Source organism: Hylobates moloch, unplaced genomic scaffold (genome assembly GCF_009828535.3).
Source record: "Hylobates moloch isolate HMO894 unplaced genomic scaffold, HMol_V3 SCAFFOLD_2, whole genome shotgun sequence".
NCBI classification, from domain to species: Eukaryota; Metazoa; Chordata; class Mammalia; order Primates; family Hylobatidae; genus Hylobates; species Hylobates moloch.
In genome coordinates, this window is record NW_026652277.1 from 168691241 (window position 1) to 168707510 (window position 16270).

The 16270-nt window shown below is 38.0% G+C and overlaps 1 protein-coding gene across 1 annotated transcript in view; it reads left to right on the plus strand.

Moving 5' to 3' along the window:
• PLG (plasminogen) overlaps positions 1-16270 on the plus strand; it is a 73955-nt gene that overhangs the window by 9963 nt on the left and 47722 nt on the right. Inside the window, exons 5-10 of the mRNA XM_058435732.1 lie at positions 1610-1749; positions 3436-3556; positions 5274-5392; positions 6911-7073; positions 7311-7456; positions 10974-11133. Of these exons, the coding sequence (XP_058291715.1) occupies positions 1610-1749; positions 3436-3556; positions 5274-5392; positions 6911-7073; positions 7311-7456; positions 10974-11133 (849 nt within the window). The remainder of the gene's footprint in view (positions 1-1609; positions 1750-3435; positions 3557-5273; positions 5393-6910; positions 7074-7310; positions 7457-10973; positions 11134-16270) is intronic.

A 16270-nucleotide genomic window follows, 5' to 3' on the forward strand; every position in this document is an offset into this window, starting at 1 on the left:
GTAATCATTGTTATACTGTATTGTTTTTATTTGTATTATGTTTTATTGTCATATTGTTATTTTCTCTCATCTTTTTCAAGTCTTTTCCATCCACAGTTGGTTGAATTTGTGGATATGGAACCCAGGGATACAGAGGGCCAACTGTATTTAGGATAATTTCATCACTTTTAATTCAAACCAGAATATGTGAATAAGCAGACAGAAAGAATCTTTTTGATGTTGATGTTCAACTATTTTTGACACCATAGTAGAACGTGGTTGCTTTCTATTTTTTCTTGGGTATGGAGGTTTCTTGAAGACCTAGAACATAGAAGAATGCCTAGTTAAAAAAAAATCAATGAAACTATGAGTTTTAGGCCAAATCTGAGAAAAGACCAAAGATGACTATGTTTGGGACTGAAGTAAACATATCAAGTTAGAACTCTCATCACATGTTCGACTCAAATTGTGGAGCAAAATAGTAAATAAAATATAAAAATGAAAATGAAGATACATGAAATTCAAATGTCGCAACTTGCCTATTACTTATTTTAGTGCATTTTTTTGTACTTTTCCCAGTTTGGTGTTAGGTGGCATTAAGTTCTCAGTAATGACGCTTATCAAATAGGAACTTAGTGCCTGTTACTCACCTTTATCCATTCCCCCAACACTCAACAAACTGCCTTTGCTATATCCCTATGAGATGAGCAGATCAAATATTCCCCGTGAGTTAATGAAAACTGATTCAACCGAATGGCGAAGTCAGAGACTATCGGGGGCCATGGAGACACTCTGGGCCATTTTTATGAGGTAGTCTAGGCTCATCTTTATGAAGGAACTGAGGTCTCAGGGGGTGGGGGTTACCCCAAATAGGTTCACAGAAGAACCAGAAATAAAACCTGCCTTTCTAGACTGTAAGTCTTGTGATTTTCATCTAAATGGTTGACTCTATACAGCAACTCATCTCTAGAACTGAAAATCAGCTTAAATCCCTCCTCCATCCCCAATAATTCAAGCTGCATTTCAGAGAAAACTAGGACTTTGGAATCAGACAGATCAACTTTGAATTCTTGATCTGCTTCTTCACAGCTATTTACACTTAGGCAAGTTTTGTTTTGTTTTGTTTTACGTTGCCACTCAGTCTTCTCATCTGTAAAATAGGGATAATAACACCTTTCTCAAATGGTTTTATTTATTAGGACTAAAAGAGAGAATGTGTAGAAAGATGTTAGTGGAATTCCTGGCACATAGTTCACATGGACAAAATCGTATTAACTACGAAAATTTTTACAGAGAAAAGGGTAACTGACAAAAGCAGGTGTTTGGAATGAATTAAGACCATGGCAGGCTTTTGAGGCCTTTATATTTCTCCTGACTGTGCAATAAAAATATTTTGGCTCTCTGTCTAAGACTTGGCTGTCACAGTAGCAATGGTAATATTAGCTACTGTGCCAGAAGCAGCCTATCAATAGAGAAATTGAAAATCTGACCACACAAATGCTGCAGCACCCAGCTGAAATGCATTTGGATGACAATCTTAGATGGGAATCGACAGCATCTCCTTCTGCCTCGCTAATAGCAAGCTGATTTTTAGAATATAGTCTAAGTGCTTCTTTTCCATCCTCCCCAGATTCTCACCTGCTACACACCCCTCAGAGGGACTGGAGGAGAACTACTGCAGGAATCCAGACAACGATGTGCAGGGGCCCTGGTGCTACACTACTGATCCAGAACAGAGATATGACTACTGCGACATTCCCGAGTGTGAAGGTCAGGAGTGGCTCTAGAAAATGTTTTCATTTCTGCTCTTCACCTGTAAAATAATTTGTTGTAAAGCCCCTTCCCACAGGGATATTATTAATCATCGAGTAACGTATTCACCTCTCGGAAAGGAGCAAAACTTTGCTCAGACCCCAGAATTAACCTGAAATTTTCTTTTTTTTCTGAGACAGAGTTTTGCTCTCGTTGCCCAGGCTAGAGTGCAATGGTGCAATCTCGGCTCACCACAACCTCCGCCTTCGGGTTCAAGCGATTCTCCTACCTCAGCCTCCCAAGTAGCTGGGATTACAGGCATGTGCCACCATGCCTGGCTAATTTTATATTTTTAGTAGAGACAGGGTTTCTCCATGTTGGTCAGGCTATTCTTGAACTCTCAACCTCAGGTGATCCGCCTGCCTCAGCCTCCCAAAGTGCTGGGATTACAGGTGTGAGCCACCATGCCCAGCAGATCTGAATTATTTTCATTAAAATGTTACATCAACATGTACAAATATAAAACTACATCTAAACTCTAAGTACAAACTTCTTATGCTTAAAACTCTTACACAGTGTTAACCCCAAGACAGATTTGCAATTAAGTAGTTAAAATAAAACAACAAAATCAATAAAAATCAAATAAACAATAACATTTAATGTGGTAGACTTTGCTGTTTTGCTGAAGCTAAGCAAGGAACCAATTTTTAAATCAGCAATCCATTATTTTAATGGAGTGACCAATTTAATAGTGCACCTCAAAGGTCAATGCTAAAAAATAAAAAAAAAAACCTACTGAAAAAACTGTCATCATTTCACATTTCTGGCTACATTTATTAGTGCAAATGGGAATGAATAAAGGTGAGATTTGTGTGACAGTGTGGATATGGTACTGTGTGACAACTCAGTTCTCCCATCACTTCCACCTATTTGAATCATGGGGATCCTTTTTTTGTACACCATGTTATAGGTATTTGCCCTTAAGCACCACCAATGCATCACTTTTGTATTAAGTCTGCCCCTGTTTTCCTTAGTACTCCATAAAATTTAAGTCACATATTACTCTGCCTCACCATGTTACTTCAATAATTCTGAATCAAAGTTTAAGTTTGTGAATAATTTTGCAAAAAAGAGCCAATCATGCTTGTCAACAACATAAAAAGAGAAGCGCTGTCACTTCAGGTGAATATTGTTCTCCGTGACGCCATGAGCATAAACAAAACCTCCAGACTAAAACCCTGAGATGGTGCCAGGTCATTCAGCAGTCAGCAGAATGATCAGAATAATTTCATACAAAGTTTTAAATATCATTATTGAAATGAAGATGCCGAATATTGAAAACTCCTAATGGAGAACGTAGACTCCTGAGAATATATGCACCCCTGGCTCCCCACTGGCCTGTGCATCCTGGTCTAAGGACATGGCATCATAGAAATTCTGAACTTGGTCATGACTACAATAGTTGAGGGGGTATTGACTAAAATATGTGAATGTTACGGTTTAAAAGGAAAATGACATTTGGATGATGGTAGAAAATCCTGAGTCCTTACTGCCAATTTTATTGCCAAGTGCCTGTTGTGAATTACATCGGAATGAGAGGCAAGTCGCACTTAAGTGAGTAGGATTCTGGTTTTTACTCTCTATTTTGCTTCATCCATTTCAGTTTTCTTCTTCCTCTCTGTCCTTCCTTCCCACTCTGTCCAGAGGAATGTATGCATTGCAGTGGAGAAAATTATGATGGCAAAATTTCCAAGACCATGTCTGGACTGGAATGCCAGGCCTGGGACTCTCAGAGCCCACATGCTCACGGATACATTCCTTCCAAGTAAGTCTCACTGGGAAAAACATTCCATGTTTAAGGCTCTGCAGCTCTATCAGACATTTGCTGTCATTTAGATATTTTAGCATTCCTCAAGAAGTGATCGCCTGATGTTTTTAATTTCAAAGCTAACCTCCTCCCCCAATATTGCAAGTGAAATACACATTCTTGCTGCTCAAAATGTCGTCCATGGGTCAGCAGCAGGGATGTTTTCTGAGAGTTTGTTAGAAATCCAGAATGTCACACCCTCTGAATCTGATTTGAATAATAACCAGATCCTCAGCTGATATGCACACACATTCAAACACTAATGTCGGTATGAATACATTAACATTTGTCTTGAGAAATACACACATACATGTTGCTGGTGTATTTTCCGAATATTTTCCTTTTCTCTTTACTCCTTGTCTTTCTTTTCCCTTTGTACCAATGAGATTCAAGTCTCCTAACCTTTGACTATAAGCAGACGTCATGGATTTTTGAATCCCTGATGTTTTGTGTGTATTTACATCTGTGCATTTTTCTGGAATGAGGATTCATAACTTCCATCAGATTCTCTAAGGGGGCCATGAATTTAAAATGAGAATAAGCTTCTTGCTCTAGAAAGTCATGATAGTTCCTAGAATAAGGTTTTGTGAGTATTCTATTTCACATTAATTGTGCTGGAAAACACCTCCCATTCCACAGTTGCTTCTGGTCTTCCTCTTCATTCTATGATGACTATAGGGCCATACCAGGGCTTTCAAGAATGCAGAAGTGCGGCTGAGCCACAGATTCCACGGTGGAAAGCAGCTCTACTGAATTTGTACACCTCCCATTCCGAATAGCTAGCATAAAACACAGCAGCTGCCATTTTCCTTCAAAGGAGAATACAGGAAAGGCCTAAGGGTCCAAAACTGGGTAAAGGCACTTCCAGGAAACCAGAAGGAGAAGAGGATTGCTTAAGCCACTGCTGGCTCCTCTTTCCATCCTGGTAAGCATTTACAATCTCAGAGAGGGAATGAATAAGTGCAGAGGGCCACCAGGCATGGAGTGCATCCAACAGTCCTAGCCACTGGGCCCCACTGAGGAAGGATCCAGACCCATACTGCATGGTAAGACCCTTGCAGGAGCACAGCTTCTCCTCTTGGTTTTTCTAAGCTTCAAGGCTGGTGGGAGCAGAGCCTGGTAGACCAGAAGGACCATTCCTTTAAGCCATGAAGATGCCCATTTCTTGGCTCTATTAGGTACTAGATGAGTACCTTTAGGCAGGGAGCACTTTGCATTTTAAAGACTGCTATTATTTGTGGTTGAATAACTGGAGTTTGCTTACATCCGTTTTCCAGATGGCCAAAATGATGATGTCACTGATTCTGTTGAGTGATTTTTACACATGTAAACTGTTAGAAAAACAATGCTTGGCAGCGTGGCACATGCCTGTAGTCCTAGTTACTTAAAGGGCTGAAGCGGGAGGATTGCTTGAGTGAGTTCAAGGAGTTCAAGGCAAGCCTGGGCAATAAGTGGGACCCTGTCTCTAAAAACAAAACAGAAAAAGAAAGTCCTTGGAATATGGGGCCAACCTTGTTTCCTAGTTGCCATCTCTGAACACAGCCTTCATCCGATTACCTCCTCCATGCCCGACTGTGCCTAGCACACAGCAGGTGCTCAATGTTTGCTCTTGAAAAAGAGTCTCATCCATGAACATAAATGTTCAGTGCTACTAAAATCTTTCTTGTCCATTCAGATTTCCAAACAAGAACCTGAAGAAGAATTACTGTCGTAACCCCGATGGGGAGCCGCGGCCTTGGTGTTTCACCACCGACCCCAACAAGCGCTGGGAACTTTGCAACATCCCTCGCTGCAGTGAGTATGGTGCACACCCAGATTCCAGGATTCTGACCTGCCCTGTTCTTGAAAAGAAAATATGTGTCAGTGCCTGAGTGCAGCCTCTGAAAAGTGACCTACAAGCCCTATGGGATGTTATTGGTCTTTATTTTATTGCTGGTTTAAAACAGTTATGGTTATTGGTTACTGTAGGTGACCGATCAGAGCGTCCATTTATCATGTTTTTCTTTCTTTGCAACTGAAACTTCTGCCTCAGGAGTTCGCTGAAATGTAGGCTTTGGGTGTTGTTCATCCTATTCTCTCTGTGCTAAAGGGAAATCAGACCCATGCTCTCTGACACATGGATTTCATTTTCAACCAGAGTTCTAATAGTTGTTTTGTAAACAAAGAGTGTCTTTGTTTACAATGTTCAGGTCTGTGGGTGTCCGGTTTTTCCAACTTGGGAAGCAGAGGGTGAGGGGTGGGGGTGGGGAAGAGTTCAGGAGGAGAAGATGAAGCGGCAGACCTAGTAGAAATGATGTAAACAATTTTATCATATTTTCCTCTCTGAGAATTTGAAGCAAAGGATTACATACTAAGACAAATACAGGCATGAAAGGTTAAAAAGGATTCAGTGAGGGTTGGCCTCCCCTCCTTTCCTCTGACACGTGTCCTTTGAAAGCGGAAGTTCCTCAGGCATTCTCCCTTTTTTTGAATATTAATTTCTCTTTTTTTTCAGTTTCTCTTTTTGTCATCTTTTTTTCCTCAAGAATATCTTGATTTCTGGATGCACACACTTTTCCTTGGCAGTGTTTTTTGCCTTCTTTCCGTGGACTCTTTCCCTGTTGTTTGGCTTTTATGGCATGTTGGGTGCCATTCAGTCATGTCTACTCAGTGAATAATTTATTCTTCAGGAAAGAGAGTGGACCTTTGTTGTATGCTAGAATTCGGGGTGGGAGGTCACACGTGTTGATACTTACCAGGTAGGAAGAACTGAGCAAAGAGAAAATAGAAAGAAGCATCTACCCAAGGGTCTTTCTCTGAAGGAGTTCCTCATGAAAGGGTCTCACAGGCATAGATGCTACTAAATTGATTTCATCTGAAAACATGAAACAATTTTCAAGTGCCAAATTCCAAGAGAGGCTGAGCAGAAGCCAAGACAGGCCAGAGCACCCTGCAGTCATCCTCCTTAACATCCATCTGTGCACTCTATTTTAAAATTATTCATTGTAGGGCTGGGTGTGGTGGCTCACGCCTGTAATCCCAGCACTTTGGGAGGCCAAGGCGGGTGGATCACAAGGGCAGGAGTTCAAGACCAGCTTGGCCAATATGGTGAAACGCCACCTCTACTAAAAATACAAAAAAATTAGCCAGGTGTGGTGACACACACCTGTAGTCTGATCTACTCAGGAGGCTGAGACAGGAGAATGACTTGAACCCGGGAGGCGGAGGTTGCAGTGAGCTGAGATCATGCCACTGACTCCAGCGTGGGTGACAGAGCCAGACTCCATCTCAAAAAATATGTATATTCATTGGAATTTATTTTTCCCATTCAAGCAACACCTCCACCATCTTCTGGTCCCACCTACCAGTGTCTGAAGGGAACAGGTGAAAACTATCGCGGGAATGTGGCTGTTACCGTGTCCGGGGACACCTGTCAGCGCTGGAGTGCACAGACCCCTCACACACATAACAGGACACCAGAAAACTTTCCCTGCAAGTAAGTCCCCTCTGGTCTCATTCTGCTGCTATGGAATGTGAAATTCCATTGACTTTGCCTTAGTTTTAGTTACTGTAGGAACGCAGGATAAAGTATTCTGGAAGAAAAACTGATCTAGTCATAAGTAAAGGAAATGAACTTTAGCACGTTTTTTCCCGTAACAGTTGTTCTCAAAGTGTGGTTCCCCAGACTTTTTTCTTTTTTGGAAAGCTAAACTCACAATCACTTCTTTTTCAGAAATTTGGATGAAAACTACTGCCGCAATCCTGATGGAGAAAAGGCCCCATGGTGCTATACAACCAACAGAGAAGTGCGGTGGGAGTACTGTAAGATACCATCCTGTGACTCCTCCCCAGTATCCCCGGAACAGTTGGATCCCACAGGTAAGCAAGGGTATGGGAGCTTACTGAGGGCCCAAGTGCTCTCCTTATTGCGTCATCACAATATACAGTAGCTTTGTTAGTTTAATGGTATTGTGGTCAGAGAGTGTGCCCTGTATGATTTCAGTTTTTTTAGATTTGTTGAGGTTTGTTTTATGGTTCAGAATATAGTCATCTTGGCGAATGTTTCATGTGCTCTTGAAAAGAATGTGTCTTCTGCGGTTGTTGGGTGGGGTTTTCCTTCAAGGTCATTTAGGTGAAGTTGGTTGCTGGTGTTCTTCTGTATCCTTACTGATTGTCTGTCTCCTCCTTCATTGACTACTGTGGATGAATGGTGATGTGTCCAACTTTAACTGTAAAGTAGTCTATTTCTCTTTTAGATCGTAACTCTGTTTCGTATATTTTGAAGCTCTGTTGTTAGGCACATATGTATTTAGGATTGTTATGTCTTCTAGATGAAAGGACCCCTTTATCTTTGTGTAATGTTTCTTATCATCTCTGGGAATATTCCTTCTTCTGAAGTTCTGAACTCTCTTTATGGGGATATAAATACAGTCTCACAGCTCTATTTTCACTAGTATTTGTATGATATATCTTTGAAATTTGTATGACATATCTTTTAAGTTTATCTCAGCTTTTAAATTGAGATGTTCAAACCATTTGCACTAATGCAATTGTTAATAGAGTTGAATTTACATCTACCATCAAGTTAGTTATTTCTCTTTGTCCCATTTAAACTTTGTTCCTTTTTTCATCTTTTTCTGCCTTCATTTAGATTTTTATCTCCACTACTCTCTTAGTAAATTAATTTTTAATGGTTTTAGTATTTTCCACAATGTTTCTAATATACATTTTTGACTTTTCATATTCCACCTTCAAATGATATAATTCTACTTGACACATAAAAACCTTATATCATTGCAGTTCTACTTCTGCCCTCCCAAAATGCTATAGTATTACTCTCTGTAATAGAAGTTTACTTCTACTATGTTACAGATCTCACAATACATTGACACTATTTTTGCCCTAATCGTTGTGTTTTAAAGTGATTAAGAATAAAACTATTTTAAACACTTTCTTTCTTTCTTTCTTTCTTTTACCATTTCTGGTGTTTCTCATCTTTTGGGGTAGATCTCAATTTCCATCTGGTGTCAGATTCTTTCTGTGAAAAACAACCTCTAGCATTTTTTGTAGCACAGGTCTGCTACTGCTGAAGTCTTTCAGATTTTGAGTGTCTGAAAAAGTATTTTGCCTTCAGTTTTTAAAAGTAATTTTGCTGAATGTAGATACTGGGTTGAGAGTTTCATTCCTTGCAACACTTTAATGATCATGTTCCATTATCTTCTGTTTTAAATAGTTTGACTAGTAATCTGATGTTTGTTCCTATGTTTTCAATAGGTCATTATTCTGACTACCTTGAAGATTTTCTCATCTTTGTTTTTCAACAGTTTGACTATGATGTGTTTATTATTTTCTTTGTGTTTAATCTGCTTGAGGTATTCTGAGTTACTAGATTTGCAGATTGTTGATTTTTTTCTTTTTCTTTTTTTTGAGATGGAGCCTCACTCTGTCACCCAGGCTGGAGTGCAGTGGTGCAATCTCAGCTCATTGCAACCTCCACCTCCCAGGTTCAAGTGATTCTCCTGCTTCAGCCTCCTGAGTAGCTGGGACTACAAGCATGTGCCGCCAGGCCCAGCTAATTTTTATATTTTTGGTAGAGACAGAGTTTCACCATGTTGGCCGGGCTGGTCTCAAACTTCTGACCTCAGATGGTCCATCACCTTGGCCTCCCGAAGTGCTGACAGTACAGGTGTGAGCAACTGTGCCCAGCCTAGATTGTTGATTTTCATTGTCCTTGTAAAATTCATAGCCATTATCTGTTCAAATGTTTCTTTTTGCACTTTTCTCTCTCTGTATTTTCCTTTTGGGACTCTAAGTACCACGTGTTTGGGACTCTAAGTACCCATAACATTCATGTTGTTTCATAAATCTTGTAAGCTTGTTCTTTTTTTTCAGTAATTCTTTTTCTTTCTTTGTGTGTTGGTTTGGATAAGTTCTAGTAACCTATTTCCAAGTTTATGGATTATTTTGTCAGTTGTGTCTAGTCATCTCCTCAGCCCATTGAAAGAATTCTTCATCTCTGATATTATAACTTTTTTCTAGCATTTTCATGTTACTCTTTTCTATAGTTTCCATCTCTTTGCTGAAATTTTCTACCTAGCCATGCATACTGTCCACCGTTACAACAAGATCCTTTAACATATTAACATAGGTATCACATAATCCCAATCTGATAGTTTCCAGACGGCATCTTCTCTAAGTCTGGCTCTCTGGATTGCTTTATTATTCAACAGTGGCTTTTTTTCCCCTCTTGGGTTTTTTGGTGTGTCTTGTAATTCTTTAATCAAACACTAGGCATTATAAATAGAAGAACAGTAGAGGTTACAGTAAATATTATTTATACTTTGAAATGGACACCCTTCTCTTGCAAATATATGTTGTGGATAATTGAGGCAATGTAGTCACTAGTTTAACTGAATTGGGATTTGTGATTGCTAGTTTTACCTTAAGTGCACCACAGATATAAATTCCTCCAGTGATGTGCTGCTGCTATCTTTTACTTAGAGTGGGGCCTGGGGTGCTGAAGAGTTTTCTCCGTATTCCTACCCATTCCCAGATTTCAGCAGTCACTGCACGCCTGCACTACAGAGGAGATATCTTCATACACATAATCTAACCCCATTGACACTCAGCTGTTTCTTGTTACTGAATGCTCACTTTTTGGTGGACGTAGGAGAATACTTATCTCCCTGGTCTACCTCCCTCTTAGGCCAGTTGAGCACAGCTCAGCTTTGAAAATAGTGATTTTTCAGTGTTCTTGTGCCTCCTTCTGATGGAACTTGTACCTGTGGTGGGTTTGGAAAGAAAGAGTAGTAGCTTCTGCTTCATTGCAATGCAGGACGTTGGGCACAAGAGGATTCCCCGTAACTTCCCCAAGGGAATAAGATTTTTGCCTCCACCACTCTCTGAGAAGCTGTGGATCTTTGCCTGCAGTCCTAGATGCAGGACCATCTCCTGCCCTATCACCCAGAAGCTTTGGTCTTTGGCTTTGTTTGAGGAAGGATCTAGAGAAATGTACAAAGCTTTCATGTCTGCGCCCCCACTGACAGCCACTCACCACCCACAGCCTGCACTGCTGAATGCATCCTCCTCTCATCTGCCCTCGTGTTCTCATGAACACTCAGTAGGGATCCACAAAAAAGAGCTTGCACATAAGTGCAATTTCCAATTATAAGTACTCTATCTGTTCTTTCCCACCCAGGTTTTAAATGAAACATTACTAAGAACTTATTAATCTTCTAAAATGCTATAAATCTATTTTTTATGTTAATCTGTCTGCTAATACAGAAAAGACAACAGTCATAATTCTCAGAGGCTACTGTACTGTTTTTGTCATAAATTGCTTCACGCTTTTTTTTTCAGTAATTATTAAGCTTGATTTCTTTTATTTTAATTTCAGCACCACCTGAGCTAACCCCTGTGGTCCAGGACTGCTACCATGGTAATGGACAGAGCTACCGAGGCACATCCTCCACCACCATCACAGGAAAGAAGTGTCAGTCTTGGTCATCTATGACACCACACCGGCACCAGAAGACCCCAGAAAACTACCCAAATGCGTATGTCTTTGATTTTTACTGTAAGAGGGGCATCAGCCAACTGAAATTTCTGTTAAAAGAGCCATGTTTCATGCTTCAAGCCAACTTCCTAGGACCAAATTTCTCTCAGACCCAGAATGTGTAGAAAAATGTCTCAAGAATCTTGCTTTTGAAGAAAGGGCCTGCGAGAAGAGAAATTTTAGGCTGTCTATTTTTCCTGAGTAGTTTTATGGATGCAGGGGGATATCTGGAGGTGATGAGGTCACATTAATTGAAAGCTCAGGAGTACATATGAGCAAATGCTTAGAAACAGTACCATTCCACAACGCCCACTAAATATCAGTGCAATATTTCTACCATAGAAATCTATCATTTTTAACCTCCAACCCCTGAAACGAAGGTCGAATTTGCTATTTTTGTCTTGGGTCACAAGTATATATACTTTATAGATATAAGTATGAATACATATACACACATATATATGTATACATACGTGTACATATATAAATACACACACATATATGATATACAAGTATACATATATACACACATATATATGTATACAAGTATACATATATATACACACATATATATGTATACAAGAATAGATATATACACACATATATATGATATACAAGTATACATATGTGTGTATATATGTACACATATATGTGTGTATATTAGAATAGATATAACATAAATATATATATATATATACACACACACACACATATATATTCTGACCTGTATAAACACAGTGGGTCCTGAGCTCCAGTGGTCTGAAAGGATATGGGTTGCTGGGACATGAAAAACAAAAGCAGGATACACAGATGCTGAAAAGCAAAAGAGGCCGTTAGATGAACAGAAAACCAGGTCTAACAAGGACAGCCTTTCTTCCATAAATGAGTACACAATATATGGAAAAAACTGTTTTTACATATTAGAGAACAGATAAACTGAGATAACTTAGAAAGGGAATCAAATGAGATCAACCCAATAACTACCTTGGGTTTGTTCCTGGAGACTCTTCCTGGGCTGAAGAACAAGGAGATGGAGCCCAAGCCGACCACAGCAGTCTTGCTGAACTGAGGAAGGAGATTGGAGCTGGGATTCTAAAACAGCTGAGATTTTCTAGGCTAGGTAATAACATGAAAGGATTTGTGGAGGAAAGGAGCTCCAGGAACGTCCATAGAAAAGTCCTCAAGTCTTTGGCTAAATAGAAAGCTGCATATGCACAGGGAGAGGTTCCAGAGAGAAAGTAGGATAAAGAACAGCTACTGGGGAAAGAAAAACTGCAGGGGAACAGTGAGCTCAATGGAGATGCCAGAGCTCACATAGCACTGGGGGATATTTGAGTTCTGACCAGCCAGAGGAGAGACCTCGCTGAACATCTTGGGCATTAAGTAGTCACCACATAAAGCCAAACTTTGGGAGTAGGATTAGTGTATTCCTATAATAAAGGCCACTCCAGAAACAGCATAGTAAAGCATAAAGCAAGTCTGAAAACATCAACATGATCTCCACGTAAATTAACTGATTGCCAGAAGAAAAGTCAACCCTCTTTAGAGGCAAACAACAAATCAAGTTGCTCAGTTATGTGGCATCCACAATGTGTGACCTAAATTTATAACTTTACCAGACATACAAAAAGCATTTAGTGTGATCCATAACCAGGAGAAAAAGCACTCAATACAAATAAACCCCAAAATGAAGAAATTGGCATGAAGATTTGAAATATATATATATATATCATAATTGTGTTCAAGGATTTAAAGAAAACATGAACATGGAAGAAACAAATGGATAATATCAAAAGAGGAAAATTATAAAATAACCAAATAGAAATTAAATAACTAAAAAAGTATATGTTTAATGAAAAACTTACTGGATACCCTTACCATCAGGTTAGACATTACAGAAGAAAAAGTTAACTAGAAAATAATTCAATAGAAGTGATACAAACTGCAGCACACACATACAAAGACTGAAAAAATAAAGAAACAGAGCCTCAAGAATATGAAAATATCAAAAGATTTCATATATGTGTAAAGCAAGTCGCAAGAGAGGAAAAAGATACTGGGACAGAAAAAATTACTTGAAGCAACAAGAAAAATCTTATTAGAAGCCAGAAGAAGAAAATATATGTTTACATACAGAAGAATAGTGGTAAAAATGACTGATGCCTTCTCGTGAGAAACTATGCTGGTCAGAAACAATGAAATAACACCTTTAAAGTGATAGAAAAAAATAAAAAAGATTAACATAGAATGTTATACCCAGCAAAAATATCCCTTGAAAATGAATGTTATATAAATACATATTCTGCCCCCCCAAAATAAACAAAACACTAAGAGAATATTTCATTACTAGGCTTATATAATAAAAGATGTTCTAGAAATCTATTTTGGTAGAAGAAAAATAGTGCCAGATGGGAACTTTATACTAAGTAATGAAGAACCCTGGAAATGGCAAATGTAAAAGATTCATATTTAATGCCTTAATTTCTTTAAAAGATAATTGATGGGAGGCTGAGTCGGGCAGATCATGGGGTCAGGAGTTTCAGACCAGCCTGAACAACATGGTGAAACCCCATCTCTACTAAAAATACAAAAATTAGCTGGGCATGGTGGCACGTGCCTGTAATCCCAGCAACTCAGGAGGCTGAGGCAGGAGAATCACTTGAACTCAGGAGGTGGAGGTTGCAGTGAACTGAGATCGTGCCATTACACTCCAGCCTGGGTGACAGAGCGAGACTCAAAACAAACAAACAAAAAGATAATAATTTACTACTTGAAGCAAAATGATAGCAATGTATTGCTACTTTAACATATGTAAAAGTAAAAATTTCTAAATAATAATAATCACATAAATAATGTAGGAAATAAATGGAAGTATACTGTTCTAAGTTTCTTACATTATCCATGAAGTTATATAATATAAACACATGGTTGAAGGTGGTAAGTTAAAGAGGGTTATTGTAAATCCTAGAGCAACTGAAAAAATTTAAACTTAGAGGAATAGATAATAATAAGAATGTTCCATTTATCCAAAAGAAGGAAAGAAAGGAAGAAAAAAGAATGAAGAAGATATGGCAAAGAGAGAAAATACACAGCATTATGGTAGACTTAAACTGAACTGAAAGTATATTTAATATACTCCTAAGCATATTAAATATAAAGGGATTAAACATTGCATAGAAAAGGCAGAGATTGTTAAGCTGAATAAAAATCAAAGCCCAATTATGTTCTTTTTACTATACATGCTCTTTAATTGTAAAGAGCTAGTTCAAAAACCAAGTGTGGAAAATGATGTATCATGAAAATAAGAATCAGAAGAAAGCTGGAGTGGTAATGTTAATCCCAAAGTAATCTACAAGAAATAATACCACGATGAAAAAGTTATTTCTTAAGTAAAAAAAGTTTATTCATCAAGACTTAACAATGCTAAATGGGTTGCACCCTCATAAGAGCCCTTCTGATACATGAAGCAAACACTGACAGAACTGAAGAGACAAACAGATAAGCCCACAATTAGAATTGGAGATATCCTAATGTCTCTCTCTGTATGGTTATACATCTTCCCAAAATATAATAGAAAAAATACACAAAAAATCAGAAAGAATATATATGTTTTAAAGGAAATTGTCAACCTATTTAACACTATGCCAAACTGCAGAATACACATTCAAGTATGCATGGAGCATTCCCCAACATATACCATATGCGTGGCCTTACAGCAAGTCTCAATAGATTTAAAAGAATTAAAATGATACAGCGTCTGTTTTTGAGCAAAACAGAATTAAATGAGATATAAATAACAAAAAAATTGGGAAATTATCAAATATCTGAAAATGAAACAACACATTTCCAAATACTTCGTAAGTCAAAGAAGGAATTTAGAAAAGTTTTGAACCAAATAATAGTAAAAATACAATATATCAAACTTTGTATGATGCAGCGAATGTTTTTAGGGTTTTATAACTTTAAATGCTTTTAGTAGAAAATAGAAACATGTAAAAATCAATGACTTAAGATGGCATTTCTCAAAGTATGCTCTGGAGAAACCTGAAGTCTCTTGAGATCCCTTCAGAGACAGTCTATGAGGTTAAAACACCTTTAAATTAAAAAAAAAAAAAGATTGTATTTGCCATTTCACTTTTATTTCCTGATAAGTGTACAGTGGAGTTTTCCAGAGGCTACATAACGTTTGATCACATTATCTCTCTGATGGCTAATAAAATGTGTGATTTTCTACTATGTTTAAGAAGTTCTCAGTTTTGGACGCAATAAATCTTCATAGTATATATTACAAAACGAAAGCTCTTTAGGATCCCCAATACTTTTTAAGAGTTAAAGGGGTCTTAAGACCAAAAACTTTGAGAACTGTTGATTTAAGATAACTTAAACATCTAGAAAAGGAGAAGCAAATAAGATCCAAGGTAAGTGGAAGGAAGGAAAGAATGAAAATCTGTGAAATCCAGTATATACAAATATAGACAAACAATTGAGTGAATCTGTGAAACAGAAAGTTGGTTCTTTTGAAAGATCCATGTGATTGATAAACCTCTGCCTAAACTGATGACAAATGAGGGGGCACCACCATCAACATCAGGAGTAAAAAAAGGGAAGAATCATTGCTGTAGGATCCTTTAGATATTAAAGCTAACAAACAAATATTGAGAGCAACTTTACATTAACAAATTCAATAACCTAGATAATACGGACTAATTCCTTAGAAAAAAACAAATAAGCAAATCAGACACTGAATAAACTGAATTTCTAACCAACCTGATATCTATTAAAGGCAACATGTATATATAATCTTTAACATGTTAATATATATTAATAAATCAATAAACTTCCCACAGAGAACACTCTAAGCCAAGATGGCATCATTAGAAATTTTATTATTTAAAAAAAATTCCAATTCTTCACGATCTGTTACAGAAAACAGAGGAGAAGGGAACACCTCTTGACTCAATTAGTGAGAAAAAAAAAAAAAACCCTAGTTGTGAAAAAGTAGACAAGGATATTGTAAGAAACTATAGCACATTATGTGTTGTGAACATAAACATAAAAAGAGGTAACAAAATTTTAATCATTAACATGATGAACATCCCAAACAAGTGAAGCTTCTCTTCCAGAATGCAAGGCTGGCT